This window comes from Xenopus tropicalis, chromosome 4 (assembly GCF_000004195.4).
Source record: "Xenopus tropicalis strain Nigerian chromosome 4, UCB_Xtro_10.0, whole genome shotgun sequence".
Taxonomy (NCBI): Eukaryota; Metazoa; Chordata; class Amphibia; order Anura; family Pipidae; genus Xenopus; species Xenopus tropicalis.
The window spans coordinates 145690140-145708637 of NC_030680.2; the positions used below are offsets into that span (position 1 = coordinate 145690140).

The window sequence follows — 18498 nt, forward strand, 5'->3', positions numbered from 1 at the left end:
TGATTCCCTTTTCTCTGTAAAAATAAAACAGTACCTGTACTTGATCCCAACTAAGATATAATTACCCCTTATTGGGGGCAGAACAGCCCTATTGGGTTTATTTAATGGTTAAATGATTCCCTTTTCTCTGTAATAATAAAACAGTACCTGTACTTGATCCCAACTAAGATATAATTACCCCTTATTGGGGGCAGAACAGCCCTATTGGGTTTATTTAATGGTTAAATGATTCCCTTTTCTCTGTAATAATAAAACAGTACCTGTACTTGATCCCAACTAAGATATAATTACCCCTTATTGGGGGCAGAAAAGCCCTATTGGGTTTATTTAATGGTTAAATGATTCCCTTTTCTCTGTAATAAAAAAACAGTACCTGTACTTGATCCCAACTAAGATATAATTACCCCTTATTGGGGCAGAACAGCCCTATTGGGTTTATTTAATGGTTAAATGATTCCCTTTTCTCTGTAATAATAAAACAGTACCTGTACTTGATCCCAACTAAGATATAATTACCCCTTATTGGGGGCAGAACAGCCCTATTGGGTTTATTTAATGGTTAAATGATTCCCTTTTCTCTGTAATAATAAAACAGTACCTGTACTTGATCCCAACTAAGATATAATTACCCCTTATTGGGGCAGAACAGCCCTATTGGGTTTATTTCATGGTTAAATGATTCCCTTTTCTCTGTAATAATAAAACAGTACCTGTACTTGATCCCAACTAAGATATAATTACCCCTTATTGGGGCAGAACAGCCCTATTGGGTTTATTTCATGGTTAAATGATTCCCTTTTCTCTGTAATAATAAAACAGTACCTGTACTTGATCCCAACTAAGATATAATTACCCCTTATTGGGGGCAGAACAGCCCTATTGGGTTTATTTAATGGTTAAATGATTCCCTTTTCTCTGTAATAATAAAACAGTACCTGTACTTGATCCCAACTAAGATATAATTACCCCTTATTGGGGGCAGAACAGTCCAGTCATTGGCCTGTTAGCCAAGTGACTATATCAACCTACTAACCAACCATTGGATTAACCATTTTAAATATCCACTTCATTGGCATCCTGGTCAAATAAATAGAACTTTAGATGGAGGCATATTTCTTATCAGCGTCCAGTTTGTTCTCCTTCAGAATCTGTGCATTAATTAATTCTCTGACTACTAAATATATATCATTTATGTTATTGTTTATTTTTGCTGATGGATTCAGTCCAAGCAAATTACATTTAGAGTTGGAAACATACTTTTAAATATGCAGCAATTATCCAGACATTTTTTTTTTTTCATTTTAATGGCAAAAAGCCCAATTTAGGTATATACTTTTTCCAGTTCAGTTGGCTTTGCCTTTTAGACTCTAAAGAACATTTGGTGTATTAAGATGTATACAGTATGTATTCAATACAGTATGACTATGAAGATTTTTCATTCATCCAGGTCATGGTATATCTAGTATAAATAAATCTAAAGAAACTGGACTTGTTCAGTAATCACTGAAGATGTTTCACTACTCATCCGAGCAGCTTCTTCAGTTCATACCAGTCAGTTGAGCTGAAGAAGCTGCTCGGGTGAGTAGTGAAACATCTTCAGTGATTACTGAACAAGTCCAGTTGCTTTAGATTTATTTATACAGGTATAGAACCCATTATCCATAATGCTCGGGACCAAGGGTATTCCGGATAAGGGGTCTTCCCGTACTTTGGATATTCATACCTTAAGTCTACTAAAAACTTAATAAAACATTAATAAAACCCAATAGGACTGTTCTGCCCCCAATAAGGGGTAATTATATCTTAGTTGGGATCAAGTACAGGTACTGTTTTATTATTACAGAGAAAAGGGAATCATTTAACCATTAAATAAACCCAATAGGGCTGTTCTGCCCCCAATAAGGGGTAATTATATCTTAGTTGGGATCAAGTACAGGTACTGTTTTATTATTACAGAGAAAAGGGAATCATTTAACCATTAAATAAACCCAATAGGGCTGTTCTGCCCCCAATAAGGGGTAATTATATCTTAGTTGGGATCAAGTACAGGTACTGTTTTATTATTACAGAGAAAAGGGAATCATTTAACCATTAAATAAACCCAATAGGGCTGTTCTGCCCCCAATAAGGGGTAATTATATCTTAGTTGGGATCAAGTACAGGTACTGTTTTATTATTACAGAGAAAAGGGAATCATTTAACCATGAAATAAACCCAATAGGGCTGTTCTGCCCCAATAAGGGGTAATTATATCTTAGTTGGGATCAAGTACAGGTACTGTTTTATTATTACAGAGAAAAGGGAATCATTTAACCATGAAATAAACCCAATAGGGCTGTTCTGCCCCCAATAAGGGGTAATTATATCTTAGTTGGGATCAAGTACAGGTACTGTTTTATTATTACAGAGAAAAGTGAATCAGTTTTAAAATTCTGAATTATTTTATTAAAATGGAGTTTATGGGAGACAGGCTGTCCGTAATTGGGAGCTTTCTTGATAACGGGTTTCCGGATAAGGGATCCCATACCTGCACTAGATAGTCAATATAGTCTATACCATAAAACCTTTATTTACTTTGATGAGACAAATGATGAGAAATAATGAGACAAAACAAACTTCCTACTGGACATGTTTCAGTCCCAGGGTTCACACCGATAGAGGACCACCTTACACCGGACAATTCCAGTGGCACAGACAACACTTCTTATGGCTTTTTTAATTAAAAATAAACCCTTTATTGACATGTTTAGACATAAATCGCAGTAGAACAATGTTTCATGCTTAATAAAGGTCCAAAGAGGGCTAGATGTTTCCTGGGGTTAATACTAACCTGCCCTGATCACAAATCAAGCAAATAGTGTTGAATTCTCAACACCTTTATAAACTCCTCACTTCTTGTGTGTGAGTGTGAAGAATAAAGGGATTTATAGATATAAATTTGCAGCATTATGGTTTTTCTGCATTTATTTATGGTCGTTTCACGTTACTTTTTACTTTTTTCGATTTTGCAGCGTCTCTCTTTCTTTCTTTCTTTAGCTCATATGGCTACCAAGCCCACAATTACAAACACACTGTAATACCACCTGTTATTTATATTATCATAATTATTTCAACTCTGAAATTCCTAATTATTGTGTTTTTCATGAATAAATTATTGTACCGTTTTATAAACCACAATTAGACATGGCAGGTTGCATGTTAAAGAGAAAATATAAAAAAAAAAAATCTGAAATGCTCATAAGATGGGAAAGAGATATTTTACACTAGGCATTGAGGGGGTTTTTTTGCCCAATGATTATTCATTTAGATGTAGTATGTAATTATTGTAATTGCTCCATCCATATAAGTTAGGGTTATATCTACCTTACACCTCACAGAGTAAGGCAAAAAATACTTTTGAATCAATAGATTATAATAGATACAAAACTTCATGTTCAGTTTTGAAAAAGTTAATTCAGTTAGTTTTCATGTAGATCCTATCAAATAAAACATTGCCCATAGTCTTGTGTCGGATTTGTTATTTGTTTTGGGAGATAGAGGTATAGGACCTTTTATCCAGAATGCTCGGGATCAAGGGTTTTCCAGATTAGGGGTCTTTCCGTAATTTGAGTCTTCATACTTTAAGTCTACTAAAAAATCAATAAAACAAAACTAAGATATAATTACCCCTTATTGGGGGCAGAACAATCCTATTGGGTTTATTTAATGGTTAAATGATTCCCTTTTCTCTGTAATAATAAAACAGTACCTGTACTTGATCCCAACTAAGATATAATTACCCCTTATTGGGGGCAGAACAGCCCTATTGGGTTTATTTAATGGTTAAATGATCCCCTTTTCTCTGTAATAATAAAACAGTACCTGTACTTGATCCCAACTAAGATATAATTACCCCTTATTGGGGGCAGAACAGCCCTATTGGGTTTATTTCATGGTTAAATGATTCCCTTTTCTCTGTAATAATAAAACAGTACCTGTACTTGATCCCAACTAAGATATAATTACCCCTTATTGGGGCAGAACAGCCCTATTGGGTTTATTTAATGGTTAAATGATCCCCTTTTCTCTGTAATAATAAAACAGTACCTGTACTTGATCCCAACTAAGATATAATTACCCCTTATTGGGGGCAGAACAGCCCTATTGGGTTTATTTAATGGTTAAATGATTCCCTTTTCTCTGTAATAATAAAACAGTACCTGTACTTGATCCCAACTAAGATATAATTACCCCTTATTGGGGGCAGAACAGCCCTATTGGGTTTATTTAATGGTTAAATGATTCCCTTTTCTCTGTAATAATAAAACAGTACCTGTACTTGATCCCAACTAAGATATAATTACCCCTTATTGGGGCAGAACAGCCCTATTGGGTTTATTTCATGGTTAAATGATTCCCTTTTCTCTGTAATAATAAAACAGTACCTGTACTTGATCCCAACTAAGATATAATTACCCCTTATTGGGGCAGAACAGCCCTATTGGGTTTATTTAATGGTTAAATGATTCCCTTTTCTCTGTAATAATAAAACAGTACCTGTACTTGATCCCAACTAAGATATAATTACCCCTTATTGGGGGCAGAACAGTCCTATTGGGTTTATTTAATGGTTAAATGATTCCCTTTTCTCTGTAATAATAAAACAGTACCTGTACTTGATCCCAACTAAGATATAATTACCCCTTATTGGGGGCAGAACAGCCCTATTGGGTTTATTTAATGGTTAAATGATTCCCTTTTCTCTGTAATAATAAAACAGTACCTGTACTTGATCCCAACTAAGATATAATTATAACTTTTATTGCCTTGTAATTTATAGAACTTATTTTGAGCAATAAACCAACACAGAACCCCTGTATAATGTTACCTTATTACCTGCCTCGTTCTTCAACCTTGTTTGTTATTAATTCCTTCTCATCTTTTGCTCACACCATTCATTTTCTCATTTACAATTTTCCGTATTTTTTTTTTTTTTTTTTTAAATCCATCATTCTGTTTCCGTTCTCATTAAACATTACCTCAATTTATTCTTTTCCATGTCTACTGTACCTTCCTCCTTTATTTCTGTTCCCAATCATCTGAAAGTTTGCTAAACAGTGGGTAAGTGTGCCTAACATTTTCCTCCGTAATGTCACCTCTCACTCCCCGATGTATAATTAGCATTTATATCAGTTTCCTTTTCTCCCTTCTGTCAACATGCGCATTGTTTTGACTTAATTAGCATTTTAAATAGACATTAATGCAAGCAAGTGAAAATGAATCTTCGGAGATATATTTTTCATTATTCTTTTATTTCAATATATTAATTTATTTTATATAAAAAAAACAAAAGACGTCTCGTCTTGCAGCTTTTTTGCTACCGGACATTAAAAGTAAAAAGGAAAAACTGTTGTTGTAGAAATACACGTCGTGTATTGATTCTCCGAAAAAGGTTAATTAACAGTTTATGTTCGCAGCTGATTAAAATTAAAAAAAGTAGCATTCAGATTTTACTTTAGAGAGAAAAAAAAAAGCATTATGATTCCGCTGCTCTTGTTTACTGCGTTCTAAAAATTGCCCTTCTGTGTCTTCCCTAGCACCAGTACCACTCCCAAATTGACGAGCTAATTGAAGAAACAGTTAAAGAGATGATCACACTCTTAGTGGCAAAGGTAATTTTCTGCATAAGGAGATGTGACCCGCTGAAACCCTGCGATGTATACGTTGCCTCCATCTGCCCGGGGAATTCGGAGAAACGTTGCTATTTATATAGTGGAGCTTTGCTGACTTTTCCATTTGTTTACATGTTTAGCCACAATGTTAAAATATTTGCATCTATTAAGTCCTGTGATTTTCTAGGTGGCAACGCCTTATACAGTGTAGTTTATAATGTTGCAGAAGCTGCCTTTGTTTAATATAATGAGGCCATTGGTGGAAATCTGTGGGAGTTTCAATTCTAACCCCCTTCTTGGCTGTAACCAAGCCAACAGCACGGCTAGTGTAGGCTTAGAGCATGGGGTACACGCGACTCAGTCGTTCAGGATGGGCCTTCGCTAAGTGGAAGGGACCAAAAGGAGCTATGGTGTAGCGCAACTACAACCCACTGTAGTGTGTGCAGTGCAGAGTAACAAATGGGCGCCATAAGGTTCTTGCAGTTGAACAAAAGAATCAGTTTATTGTCAGAGACAATCAATATTCAGGGTTATAGCAATATAGCAGTTTAGAATAGCAATACTCTGAGGACGGCACAGAGAGGGTGCACACCGGTTTATCCCAACTCCTCTTGAGTCTGGGCAGGGTCAGTGCCACCTGATCAGTTTGTCAACCCCTTGGAACAGTCAGGTTGGATACCACACCCCTCAGGTTGATTACCTCTAGCCGACAGGGTCCCACAGCAACTATGGATCAGGGTTCAGATACTGCCTGCCTCCTATGTCTTAACCATGGCCCTATGCTGAGGCGACAGTGCCTATCTGGAAGGCTACTTCCAACTACTTTCCTTGGTGGAGCCAAAACTGCTCTTGCTTCCTTCCCTCTCTTATCTCACTTTCCTAAAAAGTGCTCGACATGACTTACTATCTAACTGGTCCTCGTTCATGGGGTCCCTGTCCCCAACTTCTCTAGAGTAGGCCCTGTTGATCCCAGGCTCAGTGGAACTCCCACCTGGGTCAGCAGATGCAGCCAAAGAGGAAGACCCACCCCTTTGCCAAACACTATATTGGAGTGCAAGGGGTGGAGTCAACCTATAAACCAATAAGGTATCTCTGAACTGATACATGGGACTTTGCCCAGTAACAACAAGACTAAAGGAAGTTGTAGGGTTTAAAGCTATAGAGGCATATTAACCCTATGGGTCCACATATTCTATCATCTAAAACGTGCTAGTGATTACACACGTCGGACTGTACAAATATATAACGGCCATTGTATATGTATTTGTATATATATATATGTAAAAAAATACACAATTCTGTATTAGTAGGGAAGTAGGGAAGGCAACCATTTATCCGGAAAGTAATGGAATTTGATTCAAATAAGGTTTAAATAACTATTCCAAAATAAAAATACAAAAATATAACTATATAATATATATATATATAATATAACTATCACAATTTTTTACCATTCTACTGTAGAAATAGATAGTTAATTATAATAGTTTGGAGACTGGGTCTCATAAATTATCTGGCAGCCTCTACTCTCAAATTATTTTGTATTGTGTAGCCATAAAATTAAACTCACCCCCCCCCCCCCCCACCACCACAAGAAATTAGATATGGAATTCTACAACTACTCCCTGTGGGGATGTCTTAAAAATCTTTGGGAATGACTGAGATGGGGAACCTTCACTATCAATGATAAATTGCAATTGGCCGTACTCAGCAGCCCAGCAGAGCTAGTTAATATGACTAAAGGTGGGCAAACACTGTAAGATCCGCTCGTTCTTCTCTCGGTATGCCCACCTAGGGCCAAATGATCGAATTAAAATGGTGGACATAGGCACCATAGTTTCGGGGACCGCATCAACAAGCCGATGCTGTCCCAATCCCACAATTCCCTGCTGCACATGTGATGTCAATAAGGAAAGGAACATCACAGTGCAATGCATTGTGGGATATGTAGTTCCTGCATACCATCTGTGAGGTTTAGTCCCTTCTCCCCTTTTTTTTCATGATGCAAAAAGGACTGATTTGCAGCTGGATTCAAACATATAAAAATGGTATTTATGCATACATTTTAAACTGGTAAAAACCCAGTGGGCCTTGGCCCTAGTGGGCCCCGAAGGCCCAGACCCGACCCTTGCCAGCGCTCCACTGGCTGACTGTTCCTCAGGGGAGGAAGTCGGATGGGGGAGCCTGCGGGGGGGTAAGGGAGGCTCAGCGCGGGCAGGGTAAGTGAGACTCAGCGGGGCGCCTGCAGGGGGGGAAGGGAGGCTCAGGGGGGGGCCCTGGGGGGTAAGGGAGGCTAGGCAGGGGCAGGGTAAGTGAGATTCAGCGAGGCCCCTGCAGGGGGGTAAGGGAGGCTCAGGGGGGGGCCCTGGGGGGGTAAGGGAGGCTAGGCAGGGGCAGGGTAAGTGAGACTCAGTGGGGCACCTGCAGGGGGGTAAGGGAGGCTCAGGGGGGGGGGCCCTGAGGGGGTAAGGGAGGCTAGGCAGGGGCAGGGTAAGTGAGACTCAGCGGGGCCCCTGCAGGGGGGTAAGGGAGGCTCAGGGGGGGCCCTTGGGGGGGTAAGGGAATCTCTGGGGGGGTTTGGGGGTGCAGAGGATGCGGCTGGTGGGGGCACCTGCAGGGCCCCTTGGGTCAGCAGCCCCGGTGGGCCCTGCACCCCCCAGTCCAACCATGGAAACAGATTACAGTGATAGGTGCCCTTTAATGTAATTGAATTGTAATTTTATTTTTCCGGCTTGTTATTAAAATGCTTAACAATTCTTTTTTTTTATATTTCTTTATTCCTAGTTTGTCACAATTCTAGAAGGAGTTCTGTCCAAACTATCCAGATACGATGAAGGGACATTATTTTCCTCCTTTCTGTCATTTACTGTAAGTCCCCCCTCTTTCTGATGTATATTCCTACGTTAGGCAATTGTAGATAGAGCGTTGTTACCCCGAAACCCCTGGTAACTCTGAGTCCAGACTGTGTTGCTTTGCAGACCTGACTGTGTTATAATCATTTTATTAGCAGTTTTGGGTAGAAAATTCTTGAAACAAACATCTAATCCCCCCCCTGTACATGTTGCTGAAACAATGGCTCAGATTCTGCTTCCAAACGCTATTCCTATATATTAATATTGCCCAGTCCATACTGTATGATCTCCTGATATTTATTCTGAAACAAGGAGAATAAAATAGACTTCTTTAACTGTCCTTTTTCCTTTAAGGTGAAAGCAGCTTCCAAGTATGTGGATGTACCAGTAAGTATTCCTTAAATGTTGGTATTTTGTGTATACACAACGTGGTGTGCTTTTATTTTTGTTATGGATTGCATGTGGCAAAATTCCGCAAGTCTCGTCATTTGTGGAATTCATAGATTAGTTCTTGTTTGTTCTTTAGTGCTCGGTGATGTACAGTTTTATTCTTTGTGTATGAAAAATGGATTGGTCTAGAATTCTTACAGAGGTCCCCTGCAGCCATTATCAATAAGGGAAGGACATTAAGGCATTTTGAGCATTAAAGGAACAGTAACACCAACCCTACTATAGTTTATATAAATACCCCGCTGTGTAGCCCCGGGGGCAGCCATTCCTGCACTGGTACAGCTGGGGTGTTTGCTACAGAAACCCTACTATAGTTTATATAAATACCCCGCTGTGTAGCCCCGGGGGCAGCCATTCCTGCACCAGTACAGTTGGGGTGTTTGCTACAGAAACCCTACTATAGTTTATATAAATACCCCGCTGTGTAGCCCCGGGGACAGCCATTCCTGCACTGGTACAGCTGGGGTGTTTGCTACAGAAACCCTACTATAGTTTATATAAATACCCCGCTGTGTAGCCCCGGGGGCAGCCATTCCTGCACTGGTACAGCTGGGGTGTTTGCTACAGAAACCCTACTATAGTTTATATAAATACCCCGCTGTGTAGCCCCGGGGGCAGCCATTCCTGCACTGGTACAGCTGGGGTGTTTGCTACAGAAACCCTACTATAGTTTATATAAATACCCCGCTGTGTAGCCCCGGGGGCAGCCATTCCTGCACTGGTACAGCTGGGGTGTTTGCTACAGAAACCCTACTATAGTTTATATAAATACCCCGCTGTGTAGCCCCGGGGGCAGCCATTCCTGCACTGGTACAGCTGGGGTGTTTGCTACAGAAACCCTACTATAGTTTATATAAATACCCCGCTGTGTAGCCCCGGGGGCAGCCATTCCTGCACCGGTACAGCTGGGGTGTTTGCTACAGAAACCCTACTATAGTTTATATAAATACCCCGCTGTGTAGCCCCGGGGGCAGCCGTTCCTGCACTGGTACAGCTGGGGTGTTTGCTACAGAAACCCTACTATAGTTTATATAAATACCCCGCTGTGTAGCCCCGGGGGCAGCCATTCCTGCACTGGTACAGCTGGGGTGTTTGCTACAGAAACCCTACTATAGTTTATATAAATACCCCGCTGTGTAGCCCCGGGGCAGCCGTTCCTGCACCGGTACAGCTGGGGTGTTTGCTACAGAAACCCTACTATAGTTTATATAAATACCCCGCTGTGTAGCCCCGGGGGCAGCCATTCCTGCACCGGTACAGCTGGGGTGTTTGCTACAGAAACCCTACTATAGTTTATATAAATACCCCGCTGTGTAGCCACGGGGGCAGCCATTCAAGCTTGAAAAAGGAGAAAAGGCACAGGTTACATAGCAGATAACAGATAAGCTGCATAGATTCCCATTGTATTCTATAGAGCTTATCTGTTATACTAGTAGGGTTTTTAAAGCAAACACACAACTTTTAGGGCTCTGGCGCACGGGGAGATTAGTCGCCTGCGACAAAACTCCCTGTTCGCGGCCGACTAATCTCCCCGGGTTGCCTTCACCTGCCATCCCACAGACGAAAATGTAAGTCGCCGGTGGGATGGCACACGTGGCGGCACAATTTAGCGCAAATCGGCGAAAAAGCCTTGCGAGTCTTTTTCGGCGATTTCCCGAAATCGCGCCGCCGCATGTGCCATCCCACCGGCGACTTACATTTTCGTCTGTGGGATGGCAGGTGAAGGCAACTCGGGGAGATTAGTCGCCCGCGAACAGGGAGTTTTGTCGCCGTGTGCCAGAGCCCTTAGGCTGAAGAGACACAGAGCTACTAGTAGCAGCTACTTGTCATGGCTACTAAAGTAGATTATGCTGATCATTTACTGATAATTGTCACTACATGTGTTTTAGTACATGTGTTCATGTAGTGTCTATGGCATGGTATGTTCTGGCGTTTAGTAGCCATGACAAGAAGCTGCTACTAAGTAGCTCTGTGTGTCTTCACCCTTACCAGTGCAGGACAATAGTGCCTAATATATTAATTAGTTTGATACACCTTAATTTGTTTGGTGTTACTGTTCCTTTAAGCTACCATAATACTATAATTCTGACACTTTTAGGGACTACAAATAACAATAATCCCCTTCCTTGTCGATCTGCCGCGTAATCACGGTGCTATTTTTATCCGTTTATTCAGCGCTATATTTTCCTAGAGTGTTTTGGGTCGTACATGACTGCCTGATGGAAGCTGACGATAAAACACTTGTACTTTGGGTAAAATTTGCATTTAAATTGAGGTTAAGCACATGAATATTGACTGAAAGCTTTGCAGGCAACGGTCCGCTTTCATAAACGCGCAGTGCTTCAAGCAAATTCACGATTAAACACTCTAGCTTCCGAATTGAACTCTAGTTTTGGTGATTAAAATTAATACTTAACTACTTATCTAAATATTCTGTTAAACCCCCAGCCACCGGTACATGCTGAAGTGCCCGGCACAGCGAAATACCACGTCTTCCTACCAATCCGCTACAATTTCCCATATTACGGGGCATTGCTTTGCAATATGGTGTTCTTTAAAGCCACGGGACCCAAATGATATTCTCCGACAGTATATGGAAAGCATCATATAGTCTTAATCTCAGCATATTAAAAAAAAAGAACATTATTATATATATATTCAAGAAAGAGAGCAAACAGAGACCCTGAAACAGTAAATATATTTTCAGCCGGAAAAAGTCCTTTTTTAATTTAAACATAAACCTTCATTAACTTAGGGATGCACCAAATCCAGGATTCAGTTCGGTATTTGGCCAAAATTTGGCATTTTTCGTCAGGATTCATATGCGGCCGAATCCACAGTCCTGGGCGAACCGAATCCAAATCCAAAAAAATCACATGGCTTTTTGTCACATAAACACGGAAACTGACTTTTAACCCTTCCAAAACCTAATTAAGATTCAGATTCGGTTCGGTATTAGGCCGAATCCTTTACGAAGGATTCGGGGGTTCGGCACAATCCAAAAAAGTGCATTCAGTAAACCTTGAATTCTGATATAACTGAGCCTTCCCACATTATAAAAATATTTGAAATTATTATTATTAATAATTTGAAAAGATATGAATAGGCCGTGTGTATTCAATAAGGGGAAATCGGTAGTGATGAGCGAATCTGTCCCTTTTCGCTTCGCCAAAATATTCAGGAAACTGCGAAAAAAAACCTGTGAAATGGTGAATAATTCGCGAAACGTGACACGAGCAACATTGTTTTGACACCATTTTCGGCATTTTGCCATTGGTGGATTTGTTCACCAAAAATTTGCAGCAGAAAAAACGCGCAGCAAAAAAAAAAGTTGCACGGCAAGTATTTTGAAAAATGGCGAAATGTAGAAATTCACCGCAAGTCACTATATCATTTACCAATAGAAATTAGTGATGAATCTTTCAAAAGATTTGCAAAACGGTGAAAAATTCAGGAAACGGTGAAAATGTTGAGCGCCAAAAAAGATTGCAAAAAAACCCTTTTTTTTGACGTGGGTGACAATTTCCCGTCGCTCTGCGACTTTTTCCACAGCAAATGTTGACGCCCGTTTCGCTTAAAAATCAGCCAATGGCAAAACGCAGAAATTGGCTGAGAATCCATGCCTGACGAAACATGTCGCTCATCACTAGAAATCAGCCAATCAGTTTGGTCTCTTTCAAGACATTTTTCTAGTTTATATTCAATTAGCCTTAATTTATTTGATCGTTAGAATAATCTATATGAAATATTTAGCAAAAAAGACACATTTTATCGAGGTTATGATTAAAGCGAATGATAAGAACTCGCTGTTGCGCCAGTACATACAGTTTAAGAGCTCATTAAACCCCCTTTGGGATTTACTTTACACCGTTATACATAATAACCGCCGAATATCAGACTTTATGGAGGGAACTGCAATCTGCAACCCTTTTATTAATTACAGCCCCCCCAATTATATAATGAGATTGATATTTATTTTCAAAAATCTTATTTTCTTGTTAATTTTATTTTTTAGCCTTTTGCTGTCATCTCAATCGTATTTGATTTGACTGAAAAGTACGATCTTCAGTGTGCCAGATTTCCTCCCGGCCATTTGGATTAAATCAATATAATCGAGTGGAAATTAGATGATAAATTATACTTTGTTTGACTGGGTTTCTAATGGTAACTTTGAATGCTTTGGGCTTAGGGCAGTTAATAGGGAAGGATTTCTAACATAAGAGACAAAGGGGTAAGCGGCATTGGGTTACAGGGTTATGTTCCTGAGTGGCACTTAGTAACAAGGGTGATAGAGAAGACTATAATTTCAGCCGCTGTTGTTTCGCTGAAGTTGTTTTGAAATCTTAGAAATTAAAAAAAAAAAAATCACTATTGTTGTTGCATTGGTGACAGACAAAATGCCTTAAGCATTAAGCTATAGGTGTAAGGGAAAGTCTGGGTAGTAAAGTGGGAGTAATATGCACCCAATATACACATTTATATACAATTTGCCTGGAGCACTGTGACTATGCGACTTCCGTTTGGCATATCGTGTGTATGCGCTGTAAACAAACACGGGCTGTCACTTATAAAAACACTGGGGGTCATTTCTAAAATTCGTGCACTGTAGAAATATTTGCACAGCAATAGGGTTTGACCTGGGGGTGCCTCAGAGGCCCCTGCAACCCCCCCAATGGCTCCCACTGCCTTCACTCCCCCCGCAGGGGCCCCCAACACCCTCTGACCCCCGAGCGCTGCTAAATGAAATTAACCTGCGGTGGCGTGTTGGGGGAGGAAGACCGGGGGATAGTGGGAGTGCCTGGGGGGATCGGATCTTGGCTGCCGGGGTCCACTAGGTTTTTTCCCGGTACACAGTGCAGGGTCAGACTGGGGGGTGCAGGGCCCACCGGGGCTCCTGCCTTGGGGTCCCCTGCATCCCCCAATGGCCCCTGCTGCCTTCACACCCCCCCGCAGGGTTCCCCAACACCCTCCGACCCCCTCCCCCGTGCGCTGCTAAATGAAACTTACCTGTGGCGCGTCGGGGGAGGGAGACCGGGGGATAGTGGGAGTGCCCTGGGGGGATCGGATCTGGGCCGCCGGGGCCCACTGGGGTTTTTCCCGGTACCCCGCACAGGGTCAGACTGGGGGGTGAAGGACCCACCGGGCTTCTGCCTTAGGGTCCCCTACACCCCCCCAATGGCCCCCACCACCTTCACCCCCTACCCCTGCAGGGGCCCCCAACACCCGAGTGCTCCTAAATTCAACTTACCTGCGGAGCATCAGGGGAGGGAGACTAGGGGATTGCGGGAGTGCCCTGGGGGGGATCTGATATGGGCCCACTGGGTTTTTTCCCGATGCCCCGGCGGCCCAGTCCGACGCTGCACAGTGAACATATTTGCCCTGCCCCTGTTTATATTTATAAAGCCGGACAAAACCGGTGCATTTAATGTGCAAACATAATTGCAAGATTTTTATGCATAGTGTGATTGTCCTTTTTAAATATGGCAAATTCGCAATTTATGTGCAAACTCTGTGTCCAAGTTACGCCACAGTTAGTGATTAGTAGTGATGAGTGAATTTTTTCGCCAGGCATGGATTCGCAGTGTATTTCCGCATTTTGCCATTCTGCAAAACTTTAGTGAAAATTTGCTGCGGAAAAATTTGATGTGCGTCAAGAAAAAGTTGCGGTTGTGTCAGATTGGGTGCAGTCGCGTCAAATTGGGCACGGGTGACAAAAATAAGACGCAGGCGACAAAAAAGATACAGGTGACGAAAAAGCCGTGTGACAAATGCGTTTCACCGGATTTTTCGCCATTTCGCGAATTTTCTTGTTGTTTATGGTGAAGTGAAACAGGACAGATTCGCTCATCACTAGTGATAAGCAAAATTTTTCCTAGCCATAGATTCCCAGCAAATTTCCATGTTTCGCCATTAGCGGATTTTCCACGCACATCAAATAAATAATGAGTGTGACAATTTGCTTGACGCACATCATTTTCAACATTTTTGCCAGGACAGATTTGCTCATCACTAGCCGCAAACTTTAGTGGCGGAAAAAAATATTCGCTTAAATGATCTCGCCAATTGCTTATTTATATTCGCAAAGGGAATGACCCCCACTGTTTTGCTTTTTAGAAGAAGAATTTCTACTCAAAAAAATCCAGCCTAAACATTGCTTGTAGCTAAGAAGATGATAAGATTGTATTTAGATTGTCGCTTATCCATTGAGCACGGGGAAACCGCCTCGGAGCCCACGCCGTTAACCCGAATACGCCCCTAATTGCTGTTTATTAGTGCATTGCGCACAGCCCGGGCATCAAGCGCTCGCCTTGAATAACACTGAGATTCCTCCTATTGTTTTTCAAATTAGTACCTTGTCATTGTTTCAGCAAGTGTTGCAACATTCAGGGGACGTCCATTGCTTGTAATTGTTCGCCTGGTATAAAATATATATATTTTATTTTTTTAAAGTCAAATTACAGTTCTTCTGCTCCCCAAATGCTCCTCATTTTCACCATGGAAATTACTCCGGAGTGTTAACTAACTTCAATTTACAGGGCCTGACAAACACATAGTACGAGAAATTGATGGTTTGAGATGAAAGTGTAAAACTTAATCGCCAACGTAAGTGCAATGGTTTGATTGGAAAACTGACGGATATTAAATATCAAAACAGAGATAATAAACAGTGGATTTTCTGCTGCCGAAAACGAGCTTTTTATAGGCTTTCCGTGACTCAGAGTTACCAGTTATATTCAAACCATGACCAGTATATTATCCTGCCGCGGTGCCTGGGGGGGTCTCTAGGAAGGAATATGCATTTTGTTATTTATAAAATGTTACGTGCAGCCGTTCTTTGAAGATTGAGGCTCAAGATGTAACTCTTTATCCAAAATAAAGGTAACAAACAGGTTTAGAATTGCAGTGTTATAGGCATTCTGTACATTGTACTTTGTTTTGACGTATTCTATCATGCCTTGTATTAATACTTTCCTTTCATTAAGGGTTTTAAAAATTCATTGTGCTAAAAGGTTATTGCATGTAGAAAACTGTTGCAGTAGGTTTAAGCTGTTATACAGATAGAATCTCAGCCATAAAGCAGGGCAGGACTGCTGCTTACAATGGGGGGATCAGATAGGATCTGTGCCACTGTGACAGAATGCTCTGTTATACAGATAGCTAGAATCTCAGCCATAAAGCAGGGCAGGACTGCTGCTTACAATGGGGGGATCAGATAGGATCTGTGCCACTGTGACAGAATGCTCTGTTATACAGATAGCTAGAATCTCAGCCATAAAGCAGGGCAGGACTGCTGCTTACAATGGGGGGATCAGATAGGATCTGTGCCACTGTGACAGAATGCTCTGTTATACAGATAGCTAGAATCTCAGCCATAAAGCAGGGCAGGACTGCTGCTTACAATGGGGGGATCAGATAGGATCTGTGCCACTGTGACAGAATGCTCTGTTATACAGATAGCTAGAATCTCAGCCATAAAGCAGGGCAGGACTGCTGCTTACAATGGGGGGATCAGATAGGATCTGTGCCACTGTGACAGAATGCTCTGTTATACAGATAGCTAGAATCTCAGCCATAAAGCAGGGCAGGACTGCTGCTTACAATGGGGGGGATCAGATAGGATCTGTGCCACTGTGACAGAATGCTCTGTTATACAGATAGCTAGAATCTCAGCCATAAAGCAGGGCAGGACTGCAGCTTACAATGGGGGGATCAGATAGGATCTGTGCCACTGTGACAGAATGCTCTGTTATACAGATAGCTAGAATCTCAGCCATAAAGCAGGGCAGACTGCTGCTTACGATGGGGGGATCAGATAGGGATCTGTGCCACTGTGACAGAATGCTCTGTTATACAGATAGCTAGAATCTCAGCCATAAAGCAGGGCAGAACTGCTGCTTACGATGGGGGATCAGATAGGATCTGTGCCACTGTGACAGAATGCTCTGTTATACAGATAGCTAGAATCTCAGCCATAAAGCAGGGCAGGACTGCTGCTTACAATGGGGGGATCAGATAGGATCTGTGCCACTGTGACAGAATGCTCTGTTATACAGATAGCTAGAATCTCAGCCATAAAGCAGGGCAGGACTGCTGCTTACAATGGGGGGGATCAGATAGGATCTGTGCCACTGTGACAGAATGCTCTGTTATACAGATAGCTAGAATCTCAGCCATAAAGCAGGGCAGGACTGCTGCTTACAATGGGGGGGATCAGATAGGATCTGTGCCACTGTGACAGAATGCTCTGTTATACAGATAGCTAGAATCTCAGCCATAAAGCAGGGCAGGACTGCTGCTTACAATGGGGGGATCAGATAGGATCTGTGCCACTGTGACAGAATGCTCTGTTATACAGATAGCTAGAATCTCAGCCATAAAGCAGGGCAGGACTGCTGCTTACAATGGGGGGATCAGATAGGATCTGTGCCACTGTGACAGAATGCTGTTATACAGATAGCTAGAATCTCAGCCATAAAGCAGGGCAGAACTGCTGCTTACAATGGGGGATCAGATAGGGTCTGTGCCACTGTGACAGAATGCTCTGTTATACAGATAGCTAGAATCTCAGCCATAAAGCAGGGCAGGACTGCTGCTTACAATGGGGGGATCAGATAGGATCTGTGCCACTGTGACAGAATGCTCTGTTATACAGATAGCTAGAATCTCAGCCATAAAGCAGGGCAGGACTGCTGCTTACAATGGGGGGGATCAGATAGGATCTGTGCCACTGTGACAGAATGCTCTGTTATACAGATAGCTAGAATCTCAGCCATAAAGCAGGGCAGGACTGCTGCTTACAATGGGGGGGATCAGATAGGATCTGTGCCACTGTGACAGAATGCTCTGTTATACAGATAGCTAGAATCTCAGCCATAAAGCAGGGCAGGACTGCTGCTTACAATGGGGGGGATCAGATAGGATCTGTGCCACTGTGACAGAATGCTCTGTTATACAGATAGCTAGAATCTCAGCCATAAAGCAGGGCAGGACTGCTGCTTACAATGGGGGGATCAGATAGGATCTGTGCACTGTGACAGAATGCTCTGTTATACAGATAGCTAGAATCTCAGCCATAAAGCAGGGCAGGACTGCTGCTTACAATGGGGGGGATCAGATAGGATCTGTGCCACTGTGACAGAATGCTCTGTTATACAGTAGCTAGAATCTCAGCCATAAAGCAGGGCAGGACTGCTGCTTACAATGGGGGGATCAGATAGGATCTGTGCCACTGTGACAGAAATGTCTGTTATACAGGATAGCTAGAATCTCAGCCATAAAGCAGGGCAGGACTGCTGCTTACAATTGGGGGGGATCAGATAGGATCTGTGCCACTTGTGACAGACATGTCCTGTTATACAGATAGCTAGAATTTCAGCCATAAAGCAGGGCAGGACTCAGCTTACAATGGGGGGGATTCAGATAGGATCTGTGCCACTGCTGACAGACATGCTCTGTTATACAGATAGCTAGAATCTCAGCCATAAAGCAGGCAGGACTGCAGCTTACAATGGGGGGATCAGATAGGATCTGTGCCATGGTGACAG

The 18498-nt window shown here is 42.0% G+C and overlaps 1 protein-coding gene across 27 annotated transcripts in view; it reads left to right on the top strand.

Moving 5' to 3' along the window:
- Positions 1–18498, top strand: part of cadps (Ca2+ dependent secretion activator) — a 314914-nt gene that overhangs the window by 250216 nt on the left and 46200 nt on the right. For 23 of the 27 annotated variants that reach the window (XM_012960425.3, XM_018092884.2, XM_012960426.3 and 20 more), the window contains 3 exons: positions 5577–5651; positions 8436–8519; positions 8858–8890. In XM_012960425.3, the coding sequence (XP_012815879.1) occupies positions 5577–5651; positions 8436–8519; positions 8858–8890 (192 nt within the window). 27 annotated transcript variants of the gene reach the window in all.